Source organism: Chionomys nivalis, chromosome 5 (genome assembly GCF_950005125.1).
Source record: "Chionomys nivalis chromosome 5, mChiNiv1.1, whole genome shotgun sequence".
In the NCBI taxonomy this organism is placed as follows: Eukaryota; Metazoa; Chordata; class Mammalia; order Rodentia; family Cricetidae; genus Chionomys; species Chionomys nivalis.
Genome location: NC_080090.1, coordinates 68,299,433 through 68,326,595, shown reverse-complemented (window position 1 = coordinate 68,326,595; position 27,163 = coordinate 68,299,433). Strand labels below are relative to the sequence as shown.

At 46.2% G+C, this 27,163-nt stretch overlaps 1 protein-coding gene across 3 annotated transcripts in view; it reads right to left on the bottom strand.

The window, feature by feature from the left end:
- The window catches only part of Rgl1 (ral guanine nucleotide dissociation stimulator like 1), a 268,005-nt gene that overhangs the window by 22,105 nt on the left and 218,737 nt on the right, over window positions 1-27,163 (bottom strand). For all 3 annotated transcript variants that reach the window (XM_057769585.1, XM_057769583.1, XM_057769584.1), the window contains 7 exons: window positions 20,747-20,931; window positions 17,736-17,860; window positions 15,916-16,131; window positions 12,589-12,692; window positions 7,922-8,006; window positions 3,596-3,685; window positions 1,437-1,523 (listed from right to left, as the gene is read on the bottom strand). In XM_057769585.1, coding sequence (XP_057625568.1) covers window positions 1,437-1,523; window positions 3,596-3,685; window positions 7,922-8,006; window positions 12,589-12,692; window positions 15,916-16,131; window positions 17,736-17,860; window positions 20,747-20,931 — 892 coding nt within the window. The remainder of the gene's footprint in view (window positions 1-1,436; window positions 1,524-3,595; window positions 3,686-7,921; window positions 8,007-12,588; window positions 12,693-15,915; window positions 16,132-17,735; window positions 17,861-20,746; window positions 20,932-27,163) is intronic.

Here is a 27,163-nt window from a genome sequence, read left to right as displayed (position 1 = left end):
TATTTTGGGGCATAAGCCATGCGGGCGGCCGGGTGCCGGGGACGCAGCCCCGCCGCACATATTACAACACTGTGCTGCCTGCCGTGGCTCACACTAAATAAGTCAAGGGGATGTCAGAGTTGCCATTATCAATGCTCCCATTAACATGACAGCAACAAGGAAGACAACCATCTTTTTCTTAGATAACAATGTTCATTTATGACAGGTCAGGGTAGACAACCAACTCTTAAAATCTGAAAGCAACTCCATGAGAAAGCCCTGTGAGTCAGAGTCCAACACATTTGCCAAGCCAGTGAAGAGCAAACTCCACCCCATTCATCCCCTTGACCCAAGACAATAAAGCAGATGCCACTGACTCACGCTGGAAACCAAACCGTCAGTGGCTGATCAGAAGGGAAGTCACTTCTCCACAGCACCATAGAAATTAAGTTTCAATTCTTCATCCCCGCCATCCCTATTCTCAGTAGGTCAAATTTAATTTCTCTGTATTTGCCTACTCCACGCAGTTCCTCAGCACAGAAGGGTGTTTCCTGAGATAAGCTGAGGCAGAGGCCATGAAGAGACACACGTCTGGGCAATGCAAAATTGACAGGCATGCCTACACCACCTAAAGAATCCTTGAAAGTACGTAAAGCAGGCTGCACAGGAGACCCAGCGATGTGCACATGCGCAGGCTGCTTTTGGTTTGTAGTGTGCTGTGCTGTGTTTTGCCCGTGGTTTGTTTATGTTTATTAGGCATTGCTGGGAACTGAACCAGGACATGAGAGGCAAGTGCTTGGAGCTAGAAGCCAAGCCCTACAAATAACCTTTAAATCTCATTTCAAATATCAAATTCTTCCTACTTAACATTTTAGTGTGGCTATCAACAGGCTGCTTGTTTGGATGGAATTCACCTGTCTTCGCTGCAGAAGAAAGACAGTAGGTGGATCCAAGCGCACACTCCAGAGCAGGAGGCAGGGACACAATGATTATAAAGAAAAGAGGAGGACCTGCTGGAAAATTCATTCATCTTGTTCATTCTTTACTCTCTAGGCAGAGAGTTGGGGTGTATCATCTTTTCAAGGTCATCTGCGGTGTCCATGCTCAGACCCCACCCCCCAATAGGCATTTCATCATGTGTCTTCATAGGGACCCGATCACGCCCCACCATCTAACATGTTCCCTCGCCTCCTGCTGCACTCCGCACTCGCTGCCACCGTTCCTATCCACGGCTGCCTGTTTCAATAGGCAGCGGCTGCTTTTGCTGGCCTCTGCGCCATTTCTGGAGTGTTCTGGTGCTTGTTTTGTTTTCTCACTGCCCCGTCTACTACCGTGCGCATTGTGGGCTCTAAAAAGATACTGAGAGAAACAAATTTCTTCCCCAGGAAGCCAAGAAGAAGGCCGCAGGCTGGGCTGCAGAGAACCGGCTCAGCTGCAGGCAGCTGCAGAAAACTCACCTCAATGTAGTCCTGTAGAGCAGTGTCCAGCATGGTCAGGTCGGTCAGGAAGGTGCCCAGGTAAGGTACAGTTCCCTGCATCACACCCTGAAGAAGATGGAGCTGTCTTTACTGTCATTGAAATGTTTAACGGCTTCGGTAACCCCCACAACCAGAGGAAAGGGAGCCAGGCAAAACTAATTTGGAGTTATTAGTGTCTCCGCCGGACTGAAATTGCTTTAAAGACCTACGCAAACAGGACAGGAACTACATGACCTAATGTCTAACTTTCAGGAAAAGGAAGCCTCTAGCCCGGAGATAATACGTGTGTACAAGTGCGTTCACAGTGGGGTCTACTGTGATCAGGCTCTGGTCAGTGGGGTCTGCTCTCGTCAATGTGTGCTGACAATTCTAGATGTTTGGAATGCCCTGATGGCCATGGCCTTGGCATCATTAAGAATATACCACTATTTCCCAGGGCAAGGTTTCTGGGCCATCACTATGCAGGAATTAGCAATGCAGGAAGACAGAGAGGGCTGGCTTTACAGAGGTTAATCTGGCAAACTCTATTTTAATCAACGTAGTGGTGGGCTCGTGGCCAGGGACACCATCAACACGACAGCAGATGCCACTCTGACACCACGTAACTCTGACAGGATGTGACAAGGGGGTATTTCTTTCCAAACAGGTGTGACCTCGGTTTAATCACTAGACAAACAAAGACAAACCCAGACTGGGGCATTCTACAGGAGACCCGGGTGGTACTCCTGATGACTGTCGTGGTCATGACAAACAAGTTAAGGCTCTGAAGCTGCCATGGACTAGAAGTGACTGGGAAATGCTGACAGCTGAGTGCTGTTGGCATGCTGGACTGGGTCCTACAACAGACAGGTGAATTCCAGCGAAGTCTGGGTTTTAACTGACAGGATTCTATCAGTGTAATTTCTTAGGGTTGCCTGTTACACCACCATCATGGATGTTGTTAAAGGCGGGGAGAAATGAACAAAGGTTTTAATATTCATCCCACCAAATCTTTGGAGCTGTCTGTGTTCCCACAAGCCCACTGAGGCACAAGCACTCTTCAGGGAAAGAAACGGTGGGCTGGAAACAGACATCTTCTCATATATGTAGGTACTTAGGGGAACTCTGGCAGGAGCACAGTCGGAGCCAGGGCAAGGCCAGGCCACTTGGCGCAAGGCGGGCCGAGTGCTCAGCCAGTTCACACCATGCAGGACTTTGTCCTTCAGAAACTTGCTGTCAGCTGCAGTTTAGTTTGTCCTCCCCGTTGTGTGTACAAGGTCTTATCCTGAACTAAAATAATCTCTACCCCTCCCTCGGTAGCAGCTATTTTTAACTGTCTCTGAACAACCAAAACAACGTGAAACACTTTCAAGTTTGGTCAGCTTTTAGGTTACAGAAGAGTTCCAACCCTCAAAAGTATTGCCAATCTATGGCCAGCCCTAAGGAAAGTTCTCTCCAGGCAAGGGTGAGAATATTCGCTGTCTTAGTCTCTAATATCCCTTTCTGTCTCCCACCCCACCCCCATTCTCTGCTAGAAGCTGAGGATTTAAGGACAGAGCCAAAGATGATGATCACTATGCCTCTGCCTTCAGAAAGGAGGCCTGGTATTCTCTGAGAACTGGACTAGATCTGGTTAGGACCCAGAACTAGTAAGGAGAGCTAGGCAATGATTGGGAGACTGGGAACAAATGAGTGATGAGATCTAGATACAAGGACCAAATCCTCCTAACAGGAGACTGTCTTTCCTGGGTCATTATATGCCCAACGCTGACGTAGGCAAAAAGCCTAGGAGGTTTCTGGCCAAAGTGGCAGCAGCCTACAGGTGTAAAAGTGGGTAGAGGGGATGGCAAGGAGGATGGAGATATGCCTGCTGCACACTTTCCTTCATCATCATCTGGAGGGGTGGCAGGGAGGAGGGGTGGCTGGGGGTAGGGCTGGCGGGGAGGAGGGGTGGCAGTCTATGGAATTTTCAACTCTTGCTATTCATTTCTCACTGGGTCTAACACTTCTGATAAAAACATCACAGGTTAAGGCAAAGAATGAGAGAGAGCTTTGACAAGTCCAGATGCCCTGCAGATGGAAGATGCTGGGGTCGTGTGCCAGCTGCCTGGCCAAATACACAGGGCCACTCTCCTGCCGGAGAACACAGGCACACATACCATATCCTTCTGCAGCTGCAGCCGCCTCTGAGTCCGCTTCTGGTTTTCTTTCACACTGCTGTCCAGGTTTGCAAATTTTGAGGTTCCTTCCTAAGAAACAGAGCACACATAGAGGAGAGTCATGGAGGATTCCAATCAGGAGAGAAGGGAAGAGGTGTCTAGGTTCTAGAATACAATCTCTTCCTGTGTTCCAAGATGCCACGCAAATGAAGAAGCCCCCTGCAGGCCCTTGAGCTGTGTTATGACTGGGGCTGGGGGCATTGCTGCAGACTAGTCTCTGTAGGCAGTGGCCTGGGATTATACCACTCTCCGCCTCCCCAGCTCTGTAAAAGCAGGGTCCCTAATTTCACTTAGAAAATCAATCATCAACACAAGGTAGGTGATTTCCAAAATGGGAGGTGTTTTCTACACATCCCAGGTTTCTTGCCAAGTAATCTTATGTCTTAGAAATGAGCTTTCTTCCTGCACATTTTATGACTTCTTTATCTTGGCCTGGAATGAATGCGCCAGCATTCTGGGAAGGAAGGGGACTGTGTGGTGCTTCTTAGCTGAATGAAACCTTTGCCCGGCAAGATTTTGAGGAATTCCAGTGTTGCGGTACATCGCTATTAACGAAAGGTGGGCCATTTGTGGGTTCACTTGGTCCTCCTAAGATGTCTCTCCAGGTTGGAACTCTCACGAGTCTACTATTTTTCTTGGGGTCTGAGGACAGATGGCCACCCATGCTCCCTGCCAGATGCCTGGCACAAGAACCGAACTTCTATGTAACAACAGCAATCATGGGTTTGCTGACTGAACATAAAATGTTTCAGTTTTGTGGTTTTAGAGTCTTGTTAAGTTCTCATTTTCCAGGAACTGCATGAATGGAAGGCAATTTTGCAATTCAGGGTAAACTCTATATTAGTTTTTCCTTAGTCAGTTTCTTTCGGGTTTATTGCATTATAAGCATGTGACCTTACATTACCGTACAATTACAAAAAGAATCTTTCTCAGTGTCAGGGTCTGACTGAAAGTGCCCAGGCATAAATACATTCTGTCATTTACCAGCTGTGATCCTGTTTGGGGCATGCCACTCGGAAACAGAACAACCTACCTCAGTGGTCACTATGACAGATGCTGAGAGCAAGAGCTAGCATCTCATGGCATTCTCTAGTTCCTCCTGGGGACTCCTGGTAATAGCCTGGTATGTGCCGCTTCCCACACCAGGCGATTACAAGAGCTCCAGGATCCTGAAAATCTAGTTTGGCGTAAGAAATCAATTCTGCTAAAAAAAAAATTTTTTTTCTAAATACAGAGTTTAATGATATAGTTCTGGCTAGCCTGGAACTTGCTATGGAACAAGTTGGCCCCACAGAGAGTCACTTGTCTCTGTTTCCTAAGTGCTGGGACTAAAAATGTGTTCTACCATGCCCTGATTATCTAAAATTCCTAACAGGGACTTCTAAATGTTAAGCCTAAGAATCATAAAACAACAGGGGGATTTTAAAGATCACTGAAGACTCCGTCCCATGAGCAGGAGATAAAAAGACCAGAGATGAGGGGCGAGATTTACTGATCCCACAACTTTGTGGGTTCCTACTAATGGGGTCCATCCCTGCAGCACTGCCATAAAACTGACAAGTCAACCATGCGCAGTGCACTCCTGAAATCTGAGCACTCGGGAGGTTAAGGCAAGAGGATCATGAGTCCACGGCCAGCCTGGGCTACACTGTGAATTCGAGGTTGGCCTGAACCACACAGTGAGATGCCGTCTAAAGAAAAAGAAAAGGACGAGAAGAGACGACTGGTTGCTGCTAGCTCTTCCTGATGGAATGCCAACTGGAAATCCACCACATCCAATACCTGCAGCTATTTCCTCCCTCGCCCCGATATTCTTTACATCCCCTTACCACCCCTCTGAACCTCCCGCAAACCATCCGTGGGCTGCAATGCACCACTCTGGTTCTTTCCTTCTGCCTCCTTCGTGGCTCACGCGCAGACTCCTGGCTGCTCTTCCCTCTTCCCCAGTCATCTTGTTTCCAGCAGACTTGTATCGTTGGAAATGACTTCAGTCATCACCTCTGTGTCAGTGGATTTCAATGTTCCCCCTGTGCTTCCTCTAGCCTCTCACTGCGATCCTCGCTCCTCTGCCCTCTGCACCTCTGACCTTCTCCCTAGCGCGAGCTTCTGCCCTGTGTCTCTGCTTCTGCAAAGTCCAGCTGCCTTTGTGTTGCTCTGGTGCCTCAGAGAGACTTATGCTAAGTCTCCAGTGACTCTGTCTGCTGGATACTGGCTCCATCTTAAGAATATGATGGTGAAATTGCAGCCCAGCAGCAACTGGCAGCCCTGTTTGGGTGGGCGTTTGCGTGCGAATGGCCTCTTGCTCTGACCTTGGTGTTAATGCACTGTAGAGCTTCTTTCCCACCAGAGCCAGACTCCGGGAGGATTTTTAGAAGTTGTTCATATTAAAGCAACCAGGGATAATTGTCATCCACCAAAAGGCACGATATGGTGGCATTCTGCTTTCTGTTGTTTTAACGTCTATAGATTCAATGATCTGCAATTCTTCTAAGTTTCAGAAATCATAAGGTTGAAGAAATCATAAATTTAAGACAATCTTTGAAAAGAAATTAAGAAATGTTTTCTCAACAGTTAGAAGGAAACCACAAATGTTTACTAAGTATGCTGTCTGGGCCATAATTTTAGAGAAGTGGCATATTACATGCACCCAGAAGTAGAAGACAGGTCATTTTAAACTAAGATTACCCCCTATAAATCAGAGTCTAGGAGTAACATACTAGAAACAGGGCCCAGTAGTTTTTCTTAGTGCTTATTTTGAGAACTTAAGTACCTTGATCTCATTATTTACAAGTGTGTTGAGAAGTTACACCCAGAACTATACACTCCACATGAGTAATGGTCAACAGAGCTAATGGGAAAGGGACCTGCACACACACATGGACTGCCCAGGGTGTTCCACCAGCATCCATGACAATGTACAGGCCACCTGAACTCATCGCCAAGTTTGTCAGTTCATTGCAGTTGGAGCCTTAAATGACATTTAACTTAGAGTCCCGAGGTGGATGTCTCTGTTTGAGAAAGGTTTATGGGGTCTTTAATGTCTAGATATAGCCTGCATCTAAGGTTTCAGCCAGAAGACTGTCACCAGCAATGAGCTGCACACAATTCAATTTATCTGTCTTGGAAGGATGATTCAGGGCTATTGGGATTTCAGTGTGCGGCTCCAGTTAGTCTAGCTCTGTGCTGCAGACTGGGAGGCCACTAAGCCATGGCCTTCCAGGCAGATGGGTTTCCATTTAAAGTCTGCGAATCCACAAAGACATGAAATAAGGAGTTACACAGTCACACGAATCATTATTTAGGGTGCAGGTAATCGGGCAGTCCGAAGCCCAAGTCAGACATCAGCATAAACTGACCACCCTGTATCATCTGCATCAAGAAGGAACCAAGGCGGGAAAACAGAAAGTTATGTGAGCGACAAACACACTAACCCACGGGGTCAAACAACAGTCTGTGAGTGTGCTTCACACGAGGCAGTGTGGAAAAAAAAAACACAGGTCTTTGTCCCTAAATTGGATTCAAAATTCAGCTATACTACATGTTAGGTGTGTACCTTAGGAATTAGGGACATGCTACATCCACTATGGGTCTTGGCTATCTACAAAAGAAGATGACGAAATTTCGATGGTCGGAAGCTATGAAGATAGGATCTGGCCTATATTAACGCCCCATTGAGTGTGAGAAGTTATCGGTCACGTGAATGGGTATTGTATTGCCCACAGCCCCCAACTATGGATGAACTCCTAGACACAGGCTGTGTTATAAATCTTCATATTTTTAGAGGCAAGCCCAGTGTTTTATAAATGCTAGGCATTCAACACATTTCTAAAGATGTATATAAAGAGCCGGGCTACCCCTTTGCCCAACAGGCAGTTCAAGAGTCACCACTTATCTGGTGCTCAATAAACATTACTGACTGAAAAATATTGTGCAATTCTGTCAAAAAAAAAAAAAAGGATGTGGAACTGCAGACTTGCCCCTGTCATTCAAACAGTCAGAGTCCCTTGGCTGAGAAGGGCTGTTTCAAGGCCGCTCATCCATGCAACTGCTAGCACTGAGTAGTTGCTTATTAGAGACATGCACATCTGAACCCCGGTTTTTATGCAGTTGTGTGGGTGGGAAGGAGGAAAGGGTGGAAGGAGAAAATTCAAGTGGGCTTTGAATTTTCTGAGTCCCAAGTTTCCTAGATTAAGGATGAGATAAAAATTCCGCTTCCCTGGGAGGCAACACAAGTAATTTCCAAGGTCAGCGCAGCAGGAGCCCCACCTTCATGAGCAGTTCCCGACTGGTTAGATGGTTGTTATGATCAGAGAAGATGTCTGAAAGTTCCTCAAACACCAGCATTCGGTCCCTGTGAGCAAGGAAGAAGGAAAAATAAACAACAGATGCAAGAAGGCAACCCCTGAGCTTAGCTGTCTTCAGTCCACATTGCCAGGAAAGACGGGACGGCCCTCAGGATTGGTGGGAAACGTAACACAAATGGAGCTACTGAGTGTCCTCATGTAGATAGCTTTTGTAAAAGATGAACAGAGTTACCCAAAAGATAGGAGAAATTGCTCTAAATAATATACATTTAATTTTTAAAAAATGATGATTCACTTGAGGTATCAAGTTCTAGAGAGATGTTCCCTTAAATAAGTTTAAAAAGCATTTATCCCAGTAATACACACCGAGTCTTGCAGAGGTCATCTTGGCCAGACACCTAAGTTTAGAGAGAAAGAAGCCTTGGCCAAAAGTTTGCTCTGCTTTTCACTAGTACCTTCTGAGGGCTGCAAATACAGAACCCGAATGTTTGCACCCCAGCCTGTTTTCTTATTCTCAGAGTCAGAGAGGACAGACACAGAACCCAGATGTCTGCATGGGCCTGTATTCTGATTCTCGCAGTCAGAGAGGATTGGTAGAACCACAGTGGGTTCTACAGTCATGGCGGATAGGTTCAAGCCTTAGTGATCTTGGACAAGTGGCTTACCTTTGCTGTTTTAATTTCCTCGTCTGTATACAAGAAAGCCACTGAAGCACAACAAGTGTAAAGCACCTGTGAGGCTCATGCCCCGCCCCATGCACTGCCCCCAAAGCATCCTGCTTGTCTCTCCACAGTCACTGAATGGATGACCCCGGGGACCACAAATGATTAGCAGCCAAATCCCTATGTGTACCGCAACTTTATTACCATAAAAAGGCCATTATTAAGACTTATTTGCATTATAATGAGTATAATATCATTTGTATAACCAAACCACGAAAAGAAAGCTATTTCTGTTGCAGAGAAAACAATTAAGAACTTAGTTATGCAAGTCCTTCAATAGAAAGAAGACTCTGCAGTGAAAGCTAGCAATGTAAAGGATGATAATGAAGGTGGTTCCTAAGAGCCCGTGACTCCCCCTCCCGTCATTTAGCCATGGAGAACACGTACAACTGACATGGAAAGGGCACCAGCGATAGGCTACGGCATCCTTTCTCAACCATAAACCAACCACCAACACTCACACATGGCCGACAATTCAGTTTTGAGATTTTTAGTTCTTTTTTTTTTTTTTTTTGAATAATTGTTTGAAAATCCAGCTGAAAGAACAGGTCTTCTCTTGGCAACCCAAGAAACTAAGGCACATGGATTGTAGAGTTTTATTTTAGAGATTTATTTGCATTACTTTCATTGTGTGTTTATGTGTGTCTGTCTGTGAGGTGTATTAGTGTAGTGGCCTCAGAGCCCAGAGGCATCTGGTCCTCTGGAATTAAAGTTACAAATGAATGTGGATGCTGGGAACTGAACTTGGGTCCTCTACAAGAACGTGGAGGGCTCTCAACCATGCAGCTATCTCTCGAGCCCCCTGTGCGCTAGTTTTTCAACTTGTAGTTTAAGATTCAGACCTGCTGCAGAAGAGTTCCTGGGTTAGTCACCCACCAATGAAAGCCACATCATTCTTTCGCTGACGTCAGACAAGGCTGCATTTTAATATGGGACCATTCCCTTGTTTGTGTGGAACAGTAATGAGGGGTAGGGAAGGCAATGCCAAGGCGTAGAGGAGGTAGGCTTCTGATTTTCCCCTCCTACTTTACCAGACACTGTCATCAAATGATTCTTTACGACCTATAACTTTCAATAAATGTACATTCAGGGGAAAATTAATCAGCTCTCATACAGAGTAACAGGCACTACTGAAAATAGTAAAAAAAAAAAAAAAAACAAAAACAAAAGAAAGAAAGAAAAAAAGAAAAAGGAAAAGGTGCGTGGGGGGGGGACAAAGTGCAGTGGACCTGAAAAGCATTTTTATTCTGACACAGTTGGAGGTTTGTAGTCCAGGTGGGTGTGGCTTCTTCAGCTATGTAACTCCAAGCATATTAAGATTGGCTTTTTAAGACTAGGTCTCGTTATGTAACTCTGGCTAGCCTGGAACTTGCTATATAGATCAGGCTGGCATCCAACTCACAGAGGTCCACCGGCCTCTGCATTCCGAATGCTAGGACTAATACCATTCATTTTAATTCCTTCCTCATACAGCATCAAAGGATTACCTAACCTATAACAGCTGCTTCTCATCTCATCTGTAAACAGGAGTCCTCTGGCACCCATTCTCCAGCAGAAACTGTGACACTCTGGCTTGCCGATGTGGGCCTCTTACAGAGTCGAATAGCATGATGGTGGTTAGAATCACCATGGAGATCTCTCTGGGTGTATTTCTCCCTCCCCCCAGGTATATTTCTAAAAATACATCTAGATAGTCAAGATGTATTGGTGCATGCTTTTAATCCCAGCATTTGGGAAGCAGAGACAGGCAAATCTCTAGGCATTCTAGGCCAGACTGGTCTACAGAGCAAGTTCCAGGACAGGCTCCAAAGCTACAGAGAAAAAAATCATTTGAAAAAAAAAATCTAGACATGGTTGAGGTGGAAAACCCTACCTGCAGTGGTCTGAACCAGAAGGGCCTCAGCAAACTCATCTATTTGAATGGTTGGTGCCCAGCTGGCAGAACTGTGTGGGAAAGATCGGAAGTGTGGCCTTGTGGGAGGAGGTGTGTCACTATGGGTGGGCTTGGAGGTTTTAAAGTCCATGCCAGATTCCACTTCCTCTCTCCACTATCTTCAGATCAAGATGTAAGCTCTTAGCTACTGCTCCAGAGCCACGCATGCCTACCACCATGCTCGCTGCCATGATGGTATGGACTCATATGGACTCATCCTCTGAAACGGCAAGCCAGTTCCGATTAAATGTCTTCCTCTATACATCGCTTTGGTCTTCACAGTGACAGAGCGGTAACTACAACACTGCCCTAAATGTGACCACACCACCCCACAGGCTGGAGTCTTGGGCTGGACGGAAAGGAAACAACAGCTCCGAACAAGTTTTCAGCCACTTCCTGCTCCCACTACCACACCTACTCTAGCCCCTAGAAGTGGAACCCAAACTAAACCCCTTCTTCTTTAGGTTGCTCTGCTCGGGTGTTTTGTAGCAGTTACCCAGACAAGGAATTACCACAAACAGTATCAGTCCCTTAGGGTTTACTCCACTGTGGGTGACGATGGAACCACGCACCTAGGGCTTGCGGCTTGAGCACAAACTCAGGGCAGCCGTAGCTAGAGAGTCCGCTGACTTCCCTCCTGATCCGCACTGACTGTTCTGCATACAGGGAAGATGGGCAGTTCCCACACTCTTCCTCATACAGCTTGGCAGCCTCACTACTTCAAGCCTCGGAAGGTCTGGACGGAACTAGCCCAATAGGATCCATGACACAAGGCTTACCCTCTTGGCTGGCTGGTTTTTATGTCAACTTGGCACAAACAAGAATATTCTGGGAAGAAGAGATTTTTTTTTTTTTCAAGAAAGGGTTCCTCTGCAGCTTTGGGACCTGTCCTGGAACTCGCTCTGTAGACCAGGCTGGCTTTAAACTAACAGAGATCTGCCTGCCTCTGCCTCCTGAGTGCTGGGATTAAAGGCGTGCACCACCATCACCCAGAAGAAGAGATCCTAATCAAGAAAATGCTCCATAGAATTGGCCTGTAGGCCTGTACGCAAATCTGTGGGGCATTTTCCTGACTGATGGTAGATAGGAGAGCACCCAGCTTACTATGGTGGTGCCATCCCGGGCAGGTCATCCTGGGTGGTAGAAGAAAGAAGGCCGAGCAAGCCCAGTGAGCACCGTTCCTCCAGGTTCCGCCCTGACTTCCTCTGGATGACAGACTTAGAAACTGTACAGTGAAATCAACCTTTTCCTCCCCAAGTTGCTTTTGGTCATGGTGTTTATCAGAGCAGTAGAGACGCTAACATAGACATCCTCTAAGTCTGAACTAATGCAGGAACAAACTGTTCATTCCTTTGAAAAAGAAAAGTCTCTGGTCCACAAATTTCCAGAAGTGGAAGAAACAGCAATAGGGACAGAGTAAGATCACACTGTGGTACCAGTTCCAAAGGCTGGAACTAAGAAATCTGAAGAAAGCACAGCACAGGATGGGAGTGGCAGATAATCTTAGTCAGGCACCTTGAAAGGAGCTCCTCACCTAAGGCAGCTTTAAATATGCGGAAGCAGAAGTGGGCACCATCACTTCTTACTGAGCACCAGGGTCCTAAGTGCACACGCCATCACGCCATCCCTCCCATCCTAGAGCAGCTTAGGGCTTTGGAACGGGCCGGAAAATAACCAGAAATCATGCAAACTGCCCAGCCTCATCACTCCCCAAGACCCAGGTACTAAACACATCCTTCATAGCAGCCCCAGATTGGTGGGAATCACGGCTCTGGCACACACCGAGAGTCGGTGTGATTCCTACAGTAGCCCTCCTGCGAAAATCATTAATGTGCCGTTCCTGGAACACACGCGAGGTTTCAGCTATGTTTCTCTTGTCACGTAATACGTGTTCTGACGGTAAGCACCCATGGTACAGAAGCAGCAACAGATCGCCCAGGCAGAGAAGAACTGAGCAGGCACTGGGGAACTTACTTCGGGACGGCAGCCCAAGCCTTTTTCAGCCGATAGATAGAATTGGACTGCAGAGCGGAAACGATGGCCCTCAAGGAGGAAAAGTTCTTCAGGATCCTACATTCCTGTGCGGGGAGCAACAGAGACATAAAAGGCATTTAGACATCAGTATTACAGTGGGTCGCTGGCTTCCTGTGTTAGAGGTACTACAGCTGCTATGAATTCTTACCACTGAATAGGCAGCTGTATAAATACGGCACATCAAAAAGTGGCTCCTTCCTCCCGCCTGGTCACCAAAACACTTTATAGATTTTGGCACCATCAGTTTGGTCCCCACCCCCACCCCCAATATATTTTTGCGCTGTTGTTACAGTTTTATAGTTTCCAGCTTTCCCAGTAAAAACAACTCGAGGCGGTAAGCATGCACGGCTACGCTGGAGAGGTCAACTTTCTTCTGCAGAAAGCTTACGTAGGCATGCCTTAAAAATACATGCGGGGGATCACTGTGTCCTGCGGCTCTCTGAGGGAGCTGGGCAGAAACCACTGTAAGTTCAGATGGTACAAAGAGCCCATGCCCTGCGAGGTGTATATAACTTGGCAATAAAAATTCACCACAAGTTGAACTTGGGCTTTCATGCTCTTATTCAAGGGGGAATATTTTTATACACAGTCATTTGGTTTCAAATTGGCTTGTCCCACAATAGTAAACATTCAGAAACACCTTGGTACTTCAATGTTTCCCAAATAACTTGGGCTTTTAAAGTAAGATTCATTTTGGCAATGTTTTTAAAAAAAAAAAAAAAAAAAAAAAAACAGAAAGATTCAGGGTGTTGTTTTCTGTGTAAGGAGAGAAGCTCCTTGCTTAAATTTATCGTACCATAAGGGGCCAAGCCCATATGGGCAGCCAGTGACCAGGGAGGGAGGGAGGGAGGGAGAGAGGGAGGGAGAGAGGGAGAGAGAGAGAGAGAGAGAGAGAGAGAATAGTAGGGTTGGTAAAACAGGAAGAGCTCTCATTGCTAGCTGGCCTGGAGAAGTGACCACACTGGGAAAATGTCAGGGATATTTACATGTAAGTACACTGGAGTGCACTGTATCCAGGTTTTACAGTTGAGTACACTGCATGAGTACATGTTTGGATTCATGCAGAACACCAAGTGCAAATTGCTTCAAGAATCATTTTGCTAAGAAATTTTGATCTACACTACGGAGGGAAACTGAATTTCCCAATTTGGCATGATAAAATCTTGCATGCCAATTGAACCCTTAAATGTTTTCTTCAAAGTAAATTTCAATATATTTCATAAAAGTCATACCGGGTCTTTAAAAATGTCCTGAAGTCCCTTTATTTAAAAAAGCAAAGGAAAAGAGAGGAAGGGCCAGAAGGAGAAAGGGAAAAGGGAGGGAGAGTAGAGGGAGTGAGGGAGGGAGGAAGGGAGAGAGGGAGGGAGTGAGGGAGGGAGGAAGGGAGAGAGTAAGGGAAGGAGAAAGGGAGGAAGGGAGGGAGAGAGGGAGGGAGGGAGGGAGGGAGGGAGGGAGGGAGGAAGGGAGAGAGTGAGAGAAGGAGAAAGGGAGGAAGGGAGAGAGTGAGGGAAGGAGAAAGGGAGGGAGGGAGGGAGGGAGGGAGGGAGGGAGGGAGGGAGGGAGGGAGGGAGGGAGGGAGGGAGGGAGGGAGTAGAGCTACTGCAGTCTGGAAACCACACTCTGACAGTGTGGTTCAACAAAGGTTCAGCATCCCAAAATTATGTTCTAGAAAACAAGAAAACTTGCAATAAATAAAGACACCCAGGCCCTGATATCTCATGTCCATCGTAATAAACATATGGAATGCATTATTCGGTAACAGGCTGAGGCTAAGGGCTTAAGGGAACGCATGAAGCATCCAGTCACGTTTTTTACAAAGGAGGCATCTTCCAAAAGACGCAATGCAGGACTGAAAATGCAGCACAGAGGCGAGGCCAAGAGCACACACCCATATTAGGTCAGATATTGTTTCTACATGCAAAATTAATAGCATTTTTCAAACTTTTTTTTCAATAGAAATCGACTGTGACTAATGAGGGAAGAATAAAATAAATCTTGGCAGAAAACCACCTGTGAGTTTTAGCATTTTATGATGTTATTCTACACGATTTCAAGAGACATAGCATATTCAACACTGGAGAAAAGCCCAAGAAAGAGCAAGGAAAAAGACTCCTGACTTTTTCCACATGCTATAGGATGTGGAGTACACTCTGAGTTATCCACACTTTCTCTATCATATAAACACACAATCTATATTTAACTTCAACTAAAATTCATTATTCAAGTCACTCCGCCACACACTGGGATGGTGTGGTTTTCCTGTCTAAATAGGTCCATGAATTCAAAGCATAATGACCATTAGTTTTGAGGCATAAAGGTTGTGACAAAAAATATTTTCTTACAATTCTAAACAGAAAGAGACATCCCATGCTAGTGTCAAATTCCCTCAAAACTTCTTGCAGTTATTTTTGTGGAGAAATAAGTTTGACTTAAAACAGGGGAGAGGTAAGTTCTTTACGACATCTGTGTTTTGCTTCCTGCTCATTTCTTTGCGACATTAGCATGTGAGGGGCGATAGGCTGTCCTAAAGACTCAAAAAAAAGGGGGGGGCAAATTCTCTGGAACGTCTGTGGCTTTACTCTTTGGTCAAAGACAAAAAAAGAAAATGTAAACTATTCAGGTATCATGCCCTACAAACAGGCTTAGTGGAAAAAAATGTATCTAATGGAACATGAAGCAAAATGTGTTTTGTTTTGGTTGAGGGTTAATCATGGCCCAGAACATAATAGAGTACCAGCGTATTTATATATCAACTTATTTCAATCATTTTTTTCATTTTTACTGTAGCTTCCTCTTGCCTAGAAGAAAACTTTCATCTTCAAGTACCTACAACCCTACTCTTCGACAGATAAAGCTAAATTCACTCACACAGTCTTCCTAGACCATCTTTACTCAGGGGTAACTTTTCCCTCTTTCACATCTATTACACTCATATTGCTGACCCTCCCCTGCACAGGCAGAAGTCACCTCAGTAACTGGCTCCTGGATAGCTAAATCAACTGTGGTCGAGCTTCTATATCCCTAAAGTAAATAATACTGGAACTCACACACATTCGGAACTCATAAACTAGAGGAACAGTGACTTGGAGACTGCCTTCTGTACATGGTGTTAGACGCTAGTCATGTGACATGTGAACAGCTCCAACAGCCTGGATTCCGAGCCTCAGCCTTAGCAGAGTGTAATTCATGTCTGAGGACTCAGGCCTGAAGCCACAGAGCCTCAGAAAGGCCATCTACCAAACACAAAGACTTGTATAAGACAATTACGTGAGCAATGTTAATCCACTTCTCGATGATTTTGGCTCTCTGCTGAGTTTTGAGTTCCTTGTTCCCCAGGATGGTGCTGACGACACATTTGGTGAGGGTATTAAACTGAGAGATGGTAGCACGGATCGTAGGAGCCAAATGTTTGTTTTCCTTTTTGTCCCTCTGAGACCAAATGCAGCCTAGGCAGTGGTGAGGCACGACCTTCTTGAATAGTTGCTGAAAGAAAAGAGGAATGGCCATTAAGGGCATCACAGAAGCTCTGTGGGACACGCCGTCTAGCACATCTGCAGATCGGTGTTCTCTAAGAATAAATCACCTTTCTCCACTTGACTTGCTACTTGGTGGTTTCTGTTTGTTGATGGATTTTGTTTGTTTGTTTGTTTGTTTTGGATTTATTTTTAAATGGGATCTCCCTATGTAGTCCTGGCTGTCCTGGAGTTCACTACATAGAGCAGACTGGCCTTGAACTCATAGAGATCCACCTGCTTCTGTCTCCCCAGTGCTAGAATTAAAGGCATGAGCTACCACAACTGGACCCCACATGATCCTTTGAATTTGCTTAACTGAGAGAAAAAAAAACCTACCAAAAGATAATGAAAATAACCAAAGCCATTTTTATTTACATACCTTGCACAGAAAGTCAAGTAATTCTATTACAATCTGTGCTACTGATCAAAAAGAAAAGAGGCAATGGTTATTTTAACCTCAAAAGCGTATGGAGAGTCCTGGACACTCAGGAACCGCCTGTCATCTACCACGCGGACAGATGCTCTCGGGACACCTGAAAAGGAGTCCACATCACTATAGCACATACCACATCTTTCAGTCCGACTGTTCCTCATTTTTCAAATCAGAGAAAGATGCTAATAGGAGGGGAAAAATCCAGCCTCACAAACCACACAGAAGAATGGGGGACCTATAGCCTGGTTTCCAGGTCTTTCCCTTAAAGCAATAAAAATAAGATAGTTTTCAACTTTCCCTTATTCTATCAGTTGTACAACCAAAACAATTGTTGAATAGATCAGATTCTCATTTGTACAACTCAATATAAGATGTGTAAAAGTTGGTATATAAGAAAGAGAGCCGGCATGTGTTCCGTGTAGACTCTCTGATCTGTTTTCCACCCAGCATGTGTTCCGTATAGACTCTCTATCTGCTTTCCATACTTTATTTGCTTTCTCATTGGATGGAAACTTTGGCCATTCCGTATGCTGCAGAAGTGGCGGAGCTCAGTTAGGAGCAGAAGAGAACGGCCACCGTGACAATGGGTAATTCTTTAATTGTGCATTCCAGCAAACCTGAAGCTTTGAAATGTGACTCACACGGTCAAATGTGCACAGCACACAGAGACGGTCCGGCCTCAAATATGCAGCAAGCACATGTGCAAACCCTCTGCCAGATACGGTCACATGTGGAGTCAATGAATTTATTTCATCCTAACTTGTGCTCTGACCCCTTTACAATCCTCCAAATAAACAGTTCTGCTCTTGAAATATTTATGAGTCCGAAGGGAGAGAAATACCCGCAGAACAGGGTAGATTCTGTTTCACTAGGATTAGAATTCTTACTTCCCTCCGTGACCTGAGCTCCGAGGAAAATGCACTTTCACCCGGGGCTGCAAGAAGAGCTGGGCCTGAATTATTCATACAAGTGAGTCACATAGCACCTAGACTCTCGCTTTACAGCCAGACTCTCTCAAAGACTCGGAAGGATTTCTAGCCCGTTCCCCAGTGCTGCCCTCTGCCCTATCTGGGCCACCAGTATTGTCACTGACAAAGGTTTTAAGTGGAAGCACATCTGAGATACAGTAAGAGACCTACGGCGTCCATGTAGGTCAGCTGTTCCGCCACCAGGTCTTCTGAGAAGCACGTGAATTCTGCTGAGCCTCCGCTCTCCAGTTCCTCTTCCTCTTCCAGGCTGAAGGAGCTGGTGTTGACAAGTCCATCTGCCCACAATGAGGACACAATCAGTAAATCGGTGACACCTAAGGGTTTGCTCACAGCATCAAGCTGCACTTCTTCTATTCGGGAAGAAAAAGCTAACTCTTCAGAAAACCACAGGCAGAGATGAATGAAAGCAAAACTGGAGCCAAATGGAGATCCAGTCCCGTGGGTTCATTCTTATTAGGCTCAGAGGCCTTGGGCTATCCTTGAGGGGCCATTCAGAGGCTAGCGTAGGCAGACTGCAGAAGTAAGGCAACACAACCCTCATCTCGGCTCCTGCCAATGCCATCATCATTTCCGGGACTAACCCAGCTAACACCTTCACCCCAGACACACAATCCTTGATTGTTGGGTCACTCAGAACCAGGCGCCTAAAAGAGTGAGGGGGGAAGCAGGCCAGGCTTTGGCGGATAGGACAGACCATCAGGACTTCAGAGACGTGCATGAGACCCATAGAACCTTCAAACATATTTCAGACTCAGACATTCAGAGTTGCTATCAGCTTCCACCCAGAGTGCACACAAAGTGTAAAATAAATTTAAACTAAAGTCACTGGGACCCTATACAGCTGGCCATCAATCATCAGAAAGTTCAAGGGTCATAGCCTGCAGAGGTCAAAGAAAACCACCACCCACTAACCGTTGAGTCCAGCTGCAGAAGTCTCCAGCCTCCACTTAAAGTCCCCTTACCGGAATCTTCTACCAGTTCCTGAGTTGTTTCCCAACCTCATTCCTGTCACTCTCCTTCCTGTCAAACCTGCCACTGCTTATGGGGGTGGGGTTCTAGTCACCACAGTGACATCCTGGCCGACATTCCGGTCTGTGTTAGTCCTCCTCAGCATGTTTACATTTTAAGCCTTTTCTCTCTTCAGAATGGACATTGTTGGGCATCTTGCATCATCAAATTGGTGTAGCTTCTTCTAAACTACCCATGAGAGACTTATCCCTTGGTATCCTGTCAGGTACCATGTGCTACTCTGGGGGCAGGGCTATGATTTCTGGACTGGCCCTGGAGTTAAGGGCCTGATGTGAATGGGTTGGGTTATATCTGGGAAAAGGGGGGAGAGCAGCACTGCCTATTCCTGTTACCTTGGATACGAGCAAGTACCAATTAAAGAGCTGAAATCCCACCATGTGCAGGATGCTAGAGCCAGATTCCAGTACTCTCCCTCCACTCAGTTCCGGTACTTTCTCATTCAGTGGAGAAATAAGAAATCTGATGTGCCAATCAAAGGCTCAAAGGGGCCGTCCATCCCTCCTGACAGCTACAGTACACCACCCACCTCTAAGACAGTGCCGAGGCTGTCCTGCTTCAGCCAAGGGAGAGTACAGAGTAAGGATAGACATCATTGACTCGCTCGCTCGCTCGTTCGCTCACTCAAGCACTCCTAAGTCTGGTGTGACCCAGAATGCAATTGTGTGACGACTATGATCCTCTCTGGAACCTGGTCTAGGACTTGGCTGTTCCAGCACCTGACTCTCTCCAGGGCGTGTGAAAAATGAAGACCCACAGGAAACCTCGTTACTTTCGCTAGTGAGACATGAGGGGTGGGGCACAAGGGACTCAAGCTCCCAACACCCCTACTCAGGAATGGCGCCTGCACTTCATAAACAGGCCCTGGAGCTTTCTTGAGAATAATTGCCCATACTTTGGAAAAGATTCCTTCTTGGGCATTGCCTAAAAGTTTTTGTGAAGTCAAGCCACCTCCCTTGTCCCTGCCTCTGCCTGCCAAAAGAGCTCTGTGCTCCAGTCCCTGAGCTGGAGACAACCAATGACTGGTTCCCCTGACTTCCCAATTAGGCGCGGAGCCAGAGGCAGCCCCAGCAGGGAGAGCTGGGTTCCAGTGCAGCAGCGGCCCGGAGGCCCAGAAGGGAGCTGAGGTCTGGCAGCTGGAGCTTCCCGGGTATTCAAGCATTCCTGGCAGATGAAGTCATCGCAGATACAAAGCCTTTGGCAATCTGAGCCAGATGATGCAATCACATTCCCCTTCTCCAGTCCCCAGTCTGTGCAAGCCATTCGACAGGTATCCAGTGGAATGGAGAGTTACTGTATTTTCTTTGGCTTTGGGGTAGCATCCCTTATCTGTGTTAGGACCCATTTCCTTTCCCTCACTGAGGAAATCAGGCATTACTTCAAGGAAGTGCCCATCAGAAGTTCCAAGTGGGTCAGTTGCCATGGAAACTGTTACCCTACACCTCAGTGAAAGGATGTACCATCGTGCTGATGGAACCTCTTGACTAATTTCTTCAGAGCTTGGCAGTCAACACACTTTATGACCAGCAGTGGTGGCCCCTGCATTTGTCCTTGAGATTAGAGGTCAACCTCCAATGGGGAAAAAACAGTCTCAGAAACTTCCTTTGACGTGGCCCTTAGAGCAGATGATGGTAATCTACGCTGCTGGGGACAGTTACAGCAATGCTTTCTAGGGCAAAGGAGAAACACCTCCTCCAAGCTTCTGAAAGGGGAAATGGGCTTGAATCCTTGCCAGCTCTATGGTGTCGCTCTTTGTGACAGGTTTATCTGAGAGAAGATGTGAGGAAGAGAATAAGTAGCCAGGTCATGTTCAGCATGGCCCATGTTGACAACAGAAAGTCAAAAAAATTTAAAAAAAATCAAGGAAACTCTATTCTTGGTGACAGAAGAAACCCCAGGAAATGGCTTAGCTCCTCTGAGTTGGCCTCAGAATTTAATCTGCAAAATCATAAAATCAGTCTCGAAAATCCCCCTTTTCACTCTAAAGCTTTAAGGTTCTGAGTTAACACTTGAATAATTTTACACCTACCCCAGTTTCTGAGGGTTCCAGGGTTTCTTATTCAGCCAACAAATGGGGACCCTCCACAATGCAGAATCCCAATCTAGGTTTTCCCAGGGACCAAACAGGTACTCACTGTCGGAATCCACGTCCTGCTTTTGAAACTGTTGGAGAAGGTTCTGCGCTCTCCTCTCTGGGTCGGAGCCAGGCATCGTCCCTTTGAGATAGTCCAGCAGCTTCTGCAGGCAAGGGAAGTGAGGGGGCTCCCAGAAGTCCTCTGCACACTGGTCAAGCCAGGCCCGCAGGATGGAAGCAATGGCACTGGGGAGGAGAAATGGGGAGCCATTGAACCCGAATGGTTGAGGAAGTCAGGACAAGGGGGGGTGTTGATGACGTTCTGTTGTTAGGAAAATCCACCCAAGGCAAACAGATGATGAGAAGAGGATTTAGAGAGTACTAAAAGCAGTTTGCAAGCAATCTGAACACAACCCTCTAATTGTGGATTTGCTCAAATTAAAGACCACAAAACCAGGCTGTAGAGGTGACACCTGACAACCTGAGTTCAGTGCTGGAAGGAGAAAAGCTCTTCTCAAAAGTTGTCCCCTGACCTCCTCACTTGTGCGGTAGTATGACCAGGTCACCCCTTCAGATTCACACATGTCAATGGATAAATGTAACAAAACAGGTATTTTCGGAGATACCTGGTCACCATCAGGCCAGAAATTCATCTGGTGAAGAGAGGTGTCTATGTTTGGGGGTGGAGGGGGAGAAATGAGTACGTTTAATCTTATAAACGTCATGGGGGGGGGCTCAGCACAAGCACAAAAATTTTCTCATGAAGCTATATCCTTGTTACTCAAGTTACAATGAGAACACACCTCAGGAACTATGGAATGGAGAAGTTAGGTCTGACGGGTTAAATGGACCAAAAAACAAAAACAAAACAAAGAAAAGAAAAAAACAAAACCTTGGTAAGCAAGAGTCCTGCAACATGGTTTCCTCTGACAGATTCATAAAGGTACACCAGGTGCCATTGCTCAGAGACAGCCAGGGTCCTTTTGGGTGCTTGGCATGCTACACACACATCCTCAGTAATCCAGGGTGTTGCTTTAAGCTGGGGACAGCTTCTCCCTCGAGAGCAGAGTCAGAGCAACCACAAAAGGGGTCAACTGTTTGGAGTCCCATTATTCCACGTTTCATATTCAAAGAAGACTTCAAAGCACTCCGGAGTCAGATCCATGCCAGGCTGGCTCCCTTCTCCAAAAACAGATACTCACCTCCCTGATAACACAACCTCACAGCAAAGACGTTCGCTGATGCTGGCTGGAGAAGACAACAGGGGAGCCAATGCATGCAGGGCATCCCAAGGCAGAGGCACCACTCTAAGTGTGTGTGTGAGTGTGCCTGCATGTGTGTAGGTCAGAAACTAACCTCCAGTGTCACCCCTCGGGAGCCTTGTTTGTTGAGATGGGGGGTGTCACCGTTAGGCTAGCCTGGCTGGCCAGCAGGCTCACGGAATCCTCTGGTCTCTGCTTCTCCAGCACTGGGATGATAGACACATTTTACCACACCCAACTTGTTTAAAAGCATGGGTGCTGGGGACCCAATCGGGTCCCAATGCTTGTGCAGCAAGCGTCCTGAGCTAGCTGTAGCCTGAGCTAGCTCTCCAGAAGCGCAGAAGGTTCTGGAGCTGGTTTGGAGTGGAGCTCAGCGATTGTCTGGCATGTACAAGGCATGTTTGGGTTTGATCCACGGAATCACAAGAAGGACAATTATAATTATCTACCGTACGTCACACAAATTGCTTATATAATTTAAAACTAGAGTAGACATTACTATCCACCGTGCAGAGCTGGAGCTGGCTGTGTGAACTGAACTCAGTGGCTTCATATTTTGAGGACCCTCATACTATATTAATTATTGCTCCTTTTTTGCTATCAAACTTAAATATCAAAATTTTAAACATTTAGCAGCAGTTAATATTAGGAGGGTATGCGAAGGCCAGAAGAGCGCAGGCTGGGAGGTGTTTGGTAAGCGTGGAGGGCGGCGTAAGGGCTGGTGTGATAGAGAGACATTATACACATGTATGAAACTGTCAGAGAATAAATCAAAGAAAAGTCAAGCTATCATCTAACACTTATTTTTTATGGGAAAAAAAAACTTGTGAGCAGTTTCCCTTCCTTTGGATAAGCAGAAAGCCCAGAATCACGAGGGGCACATAGTTGGGGTGACATACCAGAACACAGAAAACCTGACATTGCATACATAGCTAGAGTTTTAGAAAAACATTTTTGTGATTCTTAAAATAAAGGAGAATTCATCACTGCTCCCTGACCACTTCAGTGAGAATACAGACTTTCAATGATACTGATAAAGGCATACAAACTACAGAGGGGGGGAAGGGAGGGAAGGGGAGATAGAGACAGACAGACACACAGAGAGAGACAGAGAGAGACACACACAGAAAGAGAGGGAGGGAGGGAAGAAGACAGAGAGAGACAGAGACAGAGAGACAGAGACGGAGAGAGAGGTGGAAATTTCACAGCACAGGACAGAAGTCAAAAGGAGCAGAGGTGAGGTAAAAGCCGCCCTCCCTGTAACTGCACTACTATGGTGGTTGAGGCAGGAGGACCACCTGGGTTCCAGGACAGACTGGATTACAAGGTGAGTTTCAAGTCAGCCTGGGTTACAGAGGGAAATCTTGTCTCAACAATACAAAGCAGAGGGGACTGGAGAAAGAAAGGAAAACAGAAATAAAGAATAGAAAAAAACTTACAGGTAAGTCAGTGATATTGCTGTATCAATTACTGCTTAACTGATAGCAATTGCTCATTTTAAAATTATAAAATTGCAAAACAGTAATTTTCACAAATCTACATAAACTAAAAAGCAATGTATCTACTCCACCTTGCAAACCATTCCAACCCAATGATTTGTTACCAGTTCATAGTATATACTTCTAGGCATTTCTGTGGCTGTACACACACATTTAGTATACATGATGTATATAAATATAAATATATTTACATGCAAATATAAATCAACATTGTTTTTCATTTGTCAGTATGTTACAGCTACCTCTGCAGTCACTGCCCCTACAGTTATGGTTTCCCATGAACACTGTATTCTACTGTGGGGGCTCACATCTAAGAATCTAAGGATTCTTCTACTGGCAGGCAGATAATTTAAATAATTTTCAGGTTCTTGTGAGTGTAAACAATTGTAAAATGTTTGTCTTGTTTATGTCTGTGTACATTTGTGAGTGGTTCCCCAAAGCAAGTCATGCAGCCAGCGTCCAAGAAAAGTCACAGATTCAGAAGAGGCACCAGAAGAGTAACCTTGGAGTGACCTTGGTCCCTATGAGACTCAGGTCCCTTCTGTCCTTAGTCTAAGAGTTTTAACTCCTGACCCATCTGCTCTAACAGTAACCTTGCTGCAGCTTAGCCTAAGAAGGTTTTCAGAATTCAGTGCAATCTTAGACAGGAAAAGCATTTTCATGCAAAAGAGGAATAAAGGGGAGAAAGAAGAAATCAGAGAAGAGAAGAACAGAGACAGCGTAACTGAACACAAGCAGACCCTTGCCCGCTGATCAGCAGTGCTCCTCGGTGTGCCAGGGAAGGAGGTTTCTGGAAATGCCTGGATGCTTGCCCGAGGCTCACAGTAGCCTTATGTTTGCCAGGCCTGGGAAGAAACTTTCCATTCTCGATAGAACAAGCAGCAGATACAAATGTGGGGCTGTTAAGATTCCAAGAAGGAAAGGGACTTCGCAAATATGACAGAGGAAAGGGGACAGCAGCTTTTCCATCTTCCCGGCCTGGCTCCACTTCTCACCAGGACTGAATGGGAGGATTAGAGAAGAGGAAGGGAGATCCTGGCTGCAGTCAAACTGCACAGGCAAAGTGTGTCTGTTTGACTGGAGAAGTCACTTGCTCCTGTGCACAGAATGAGAAGGGTCTGGGAGAAGGGAAACACAATTCCTCATCAGCAGGACTGCCTGTCAACTTGGAGTTTGTTCTTTTAGTCCCACTAACCCCTAACTGGAGAAGAGATAGAAAACACCTGCATCTATCTGCCACTGACCAGTGGTGATTTCAAATGACATAGCAATAGGACCCTTCTGATACACATTAAGAGAGACATAACTGATAATATGATTACAATGACCTACCAAAGGTCACAGAAGGATGGGACTAAAAAGGATAATTGGCTTGATGAGATCAGCTCATGGAAGTCAACTCAAATAATTTTCCACCAATCACAGAGACAAACTGTGCCTCAACATCTGCGACCCCACACCTGCTGGAAGAAGGCCACAGCTTTGGACAAACACTACACGTGCACTTGTGGGCAGGACCACATGCACATACAAATACCCACACATGCACACACACCACAAAGGACACACGAAGACATCCAAACTAGAGTCTTCACCGGAAGACATGGTCTCTAAAACTGGGTGGAGACTAGAGGAGGGACTGAAACCAGGCGGAAAGATTAGGATGCTGCCACAGTCTACTTTAAGGAGGACCACTGAGGCCTTCCTCTTTTCCAGGGCAACTCTTCTGTGGGTTATAGAGTAGCAATCCTTTGTCTAAAAGGAGGTGTGAATCTAAGTAGACACGCCAGACAGGTGACCAGCGACAACAGCCATTTTCTACCTCAGGCATTCTTGGCAAGAATCACCTTCCCTGTCTATTGCAAAAGGAGTCACAGGGAGGACTCACAGGGCACCAAAGCAGCAGCTGTGTGGAGGACTCACAGGGCACCAAAGCAGCAGCTGTGTGGAGGACTCACAGGGAGGACCCAAAGGGCACCAAAGCAGCAGCTGTGTGGAGGACCCACAGGGCACCAAAGCAGCATCTGTGTGGAGGACTCACAGAGAGGACCCACAGGGCACCAAAGCAGCAGCTGTGTGGAGGACTCACAGGGAAGACTCACAAGGTACCAAAGCAGCAGCTGTGCTCCAAGCACAGACTGACAAACCCATGGAATGTGAGTAAATATAGAAAATTATCCTAAAATTCCAATGGCAACTAAACACTCTAGAATCAATAAGTCTAATACAAAGTTTTTGGGATACATCATCTTTTCCATGATGTGTAATTGCCAAAACTAAGATCACCGCTACAAAAAAAGAATAACACTATCTTTTAGGAGGTATTTTTTTCCTGCCCTAGAATCTATTTGAGATGATGATATATTATACTTAAGCATTGCCAGAAGATAAGACACAGAAACTTTTGGAAAAACAGCAGAATGTTTCCTTACTCTAGGGTACTCTCTACAGACCTGATCACCGCCTTGAGCAAACAGAGAAAGAGCGATCCGATCTGAGAGCACCATGCACCTCTTAGAGAACATGGCTGTGCCTTTGCCAAGCCTTGCTGGTGGGTGTGAAGTACTTTGTTAACCTTGAACCTGATTGGGCTGGACCCTCCCACCTTGTTCTCCAAGTCTCAAAATGGTTTTCCTCTACCTCAGGGAAAATTGCCAGACAGAGGCTGCCAGCAAGATGGTTTCCCTGCTGACAGAGAACAAAGGAAGGGAGGGACAAAGTTTCTCCCCCTCTCCTTCCCCAAGGAATGGAAACATTACTATCTGGACTTGTCAGGGTCATCTTGCCTCAGCTTCCTGCACTTTCCATTGTCACACTGTGGTGTTTGTGGTAAACAAGGATTAAAACACTGTGGTGGGATTGGAAGGAGAGGCTGTGACGAGCGCTGGGGGGTGTGAACAAAGGCAGCAGCAAGATCTAAGCACAGAGCGGGTGGACAGGGCAGGGTCAGTTAAAAAGACAAAAAGCCTCAAGGCAAGAACAAGAAGCAGGAAGGCACACAGGGACAACTGAGCTGTGTGAGGTAGGGGCAGGATGAGGTGCCTGAAACGGATTACCCAAAGTCAAGGTTACTCACGCATCTGTCTTTCATTCCCACACTTAAGAGAAATATTTTCATTTTTACCACAGGGGAAGAATTAAAGGATCCATGACGCAGAGAGCCTGGCCTTGGCTAAACCCAAGCACTCTCACGTACTGTGCGACCCTGGACGTGCTCCTCAGACGCCCAGGCTACTCTTTGGTAGCTGGAAGAACGATATAACAGGTCATCAGGAGAATTTTCAGAGCGCACACAGTGCACCCTTACTACGCAATCAATAACTTCTAGCTATTATTAGAAAGGAGCATCGGCCACTCACCAAAATTATCCCTTCAGATCTCGACAGCTCCCTCCCCAGCTCCCCACAGTCTGTGAAGGGAATTTATGCTTTATAAACAGGGGCTTCTGTTTAAAACCTGCTGAAGTTCCTGCCGTTTCCCCGTGGGCGGAGATTCCCTTGGTGGTGTCCAGTGCTACTGGGTAGCAAGGACAGGAAGCAAGCCCTCCTTGGCTGCTGGCTTGGCCTTCCTTCATCTTTCCGGACCATCTCCTTCCACACTTCAAAACAGCTGCTTGGGGACCCCGCTAGGGGTGCTACAATAAAGCCAACAGTTGGGCAAAACTGTGGGAATTAAAGGCATTAATGCCAAATTGTCTGGGTTTTCAGGTACCAATGT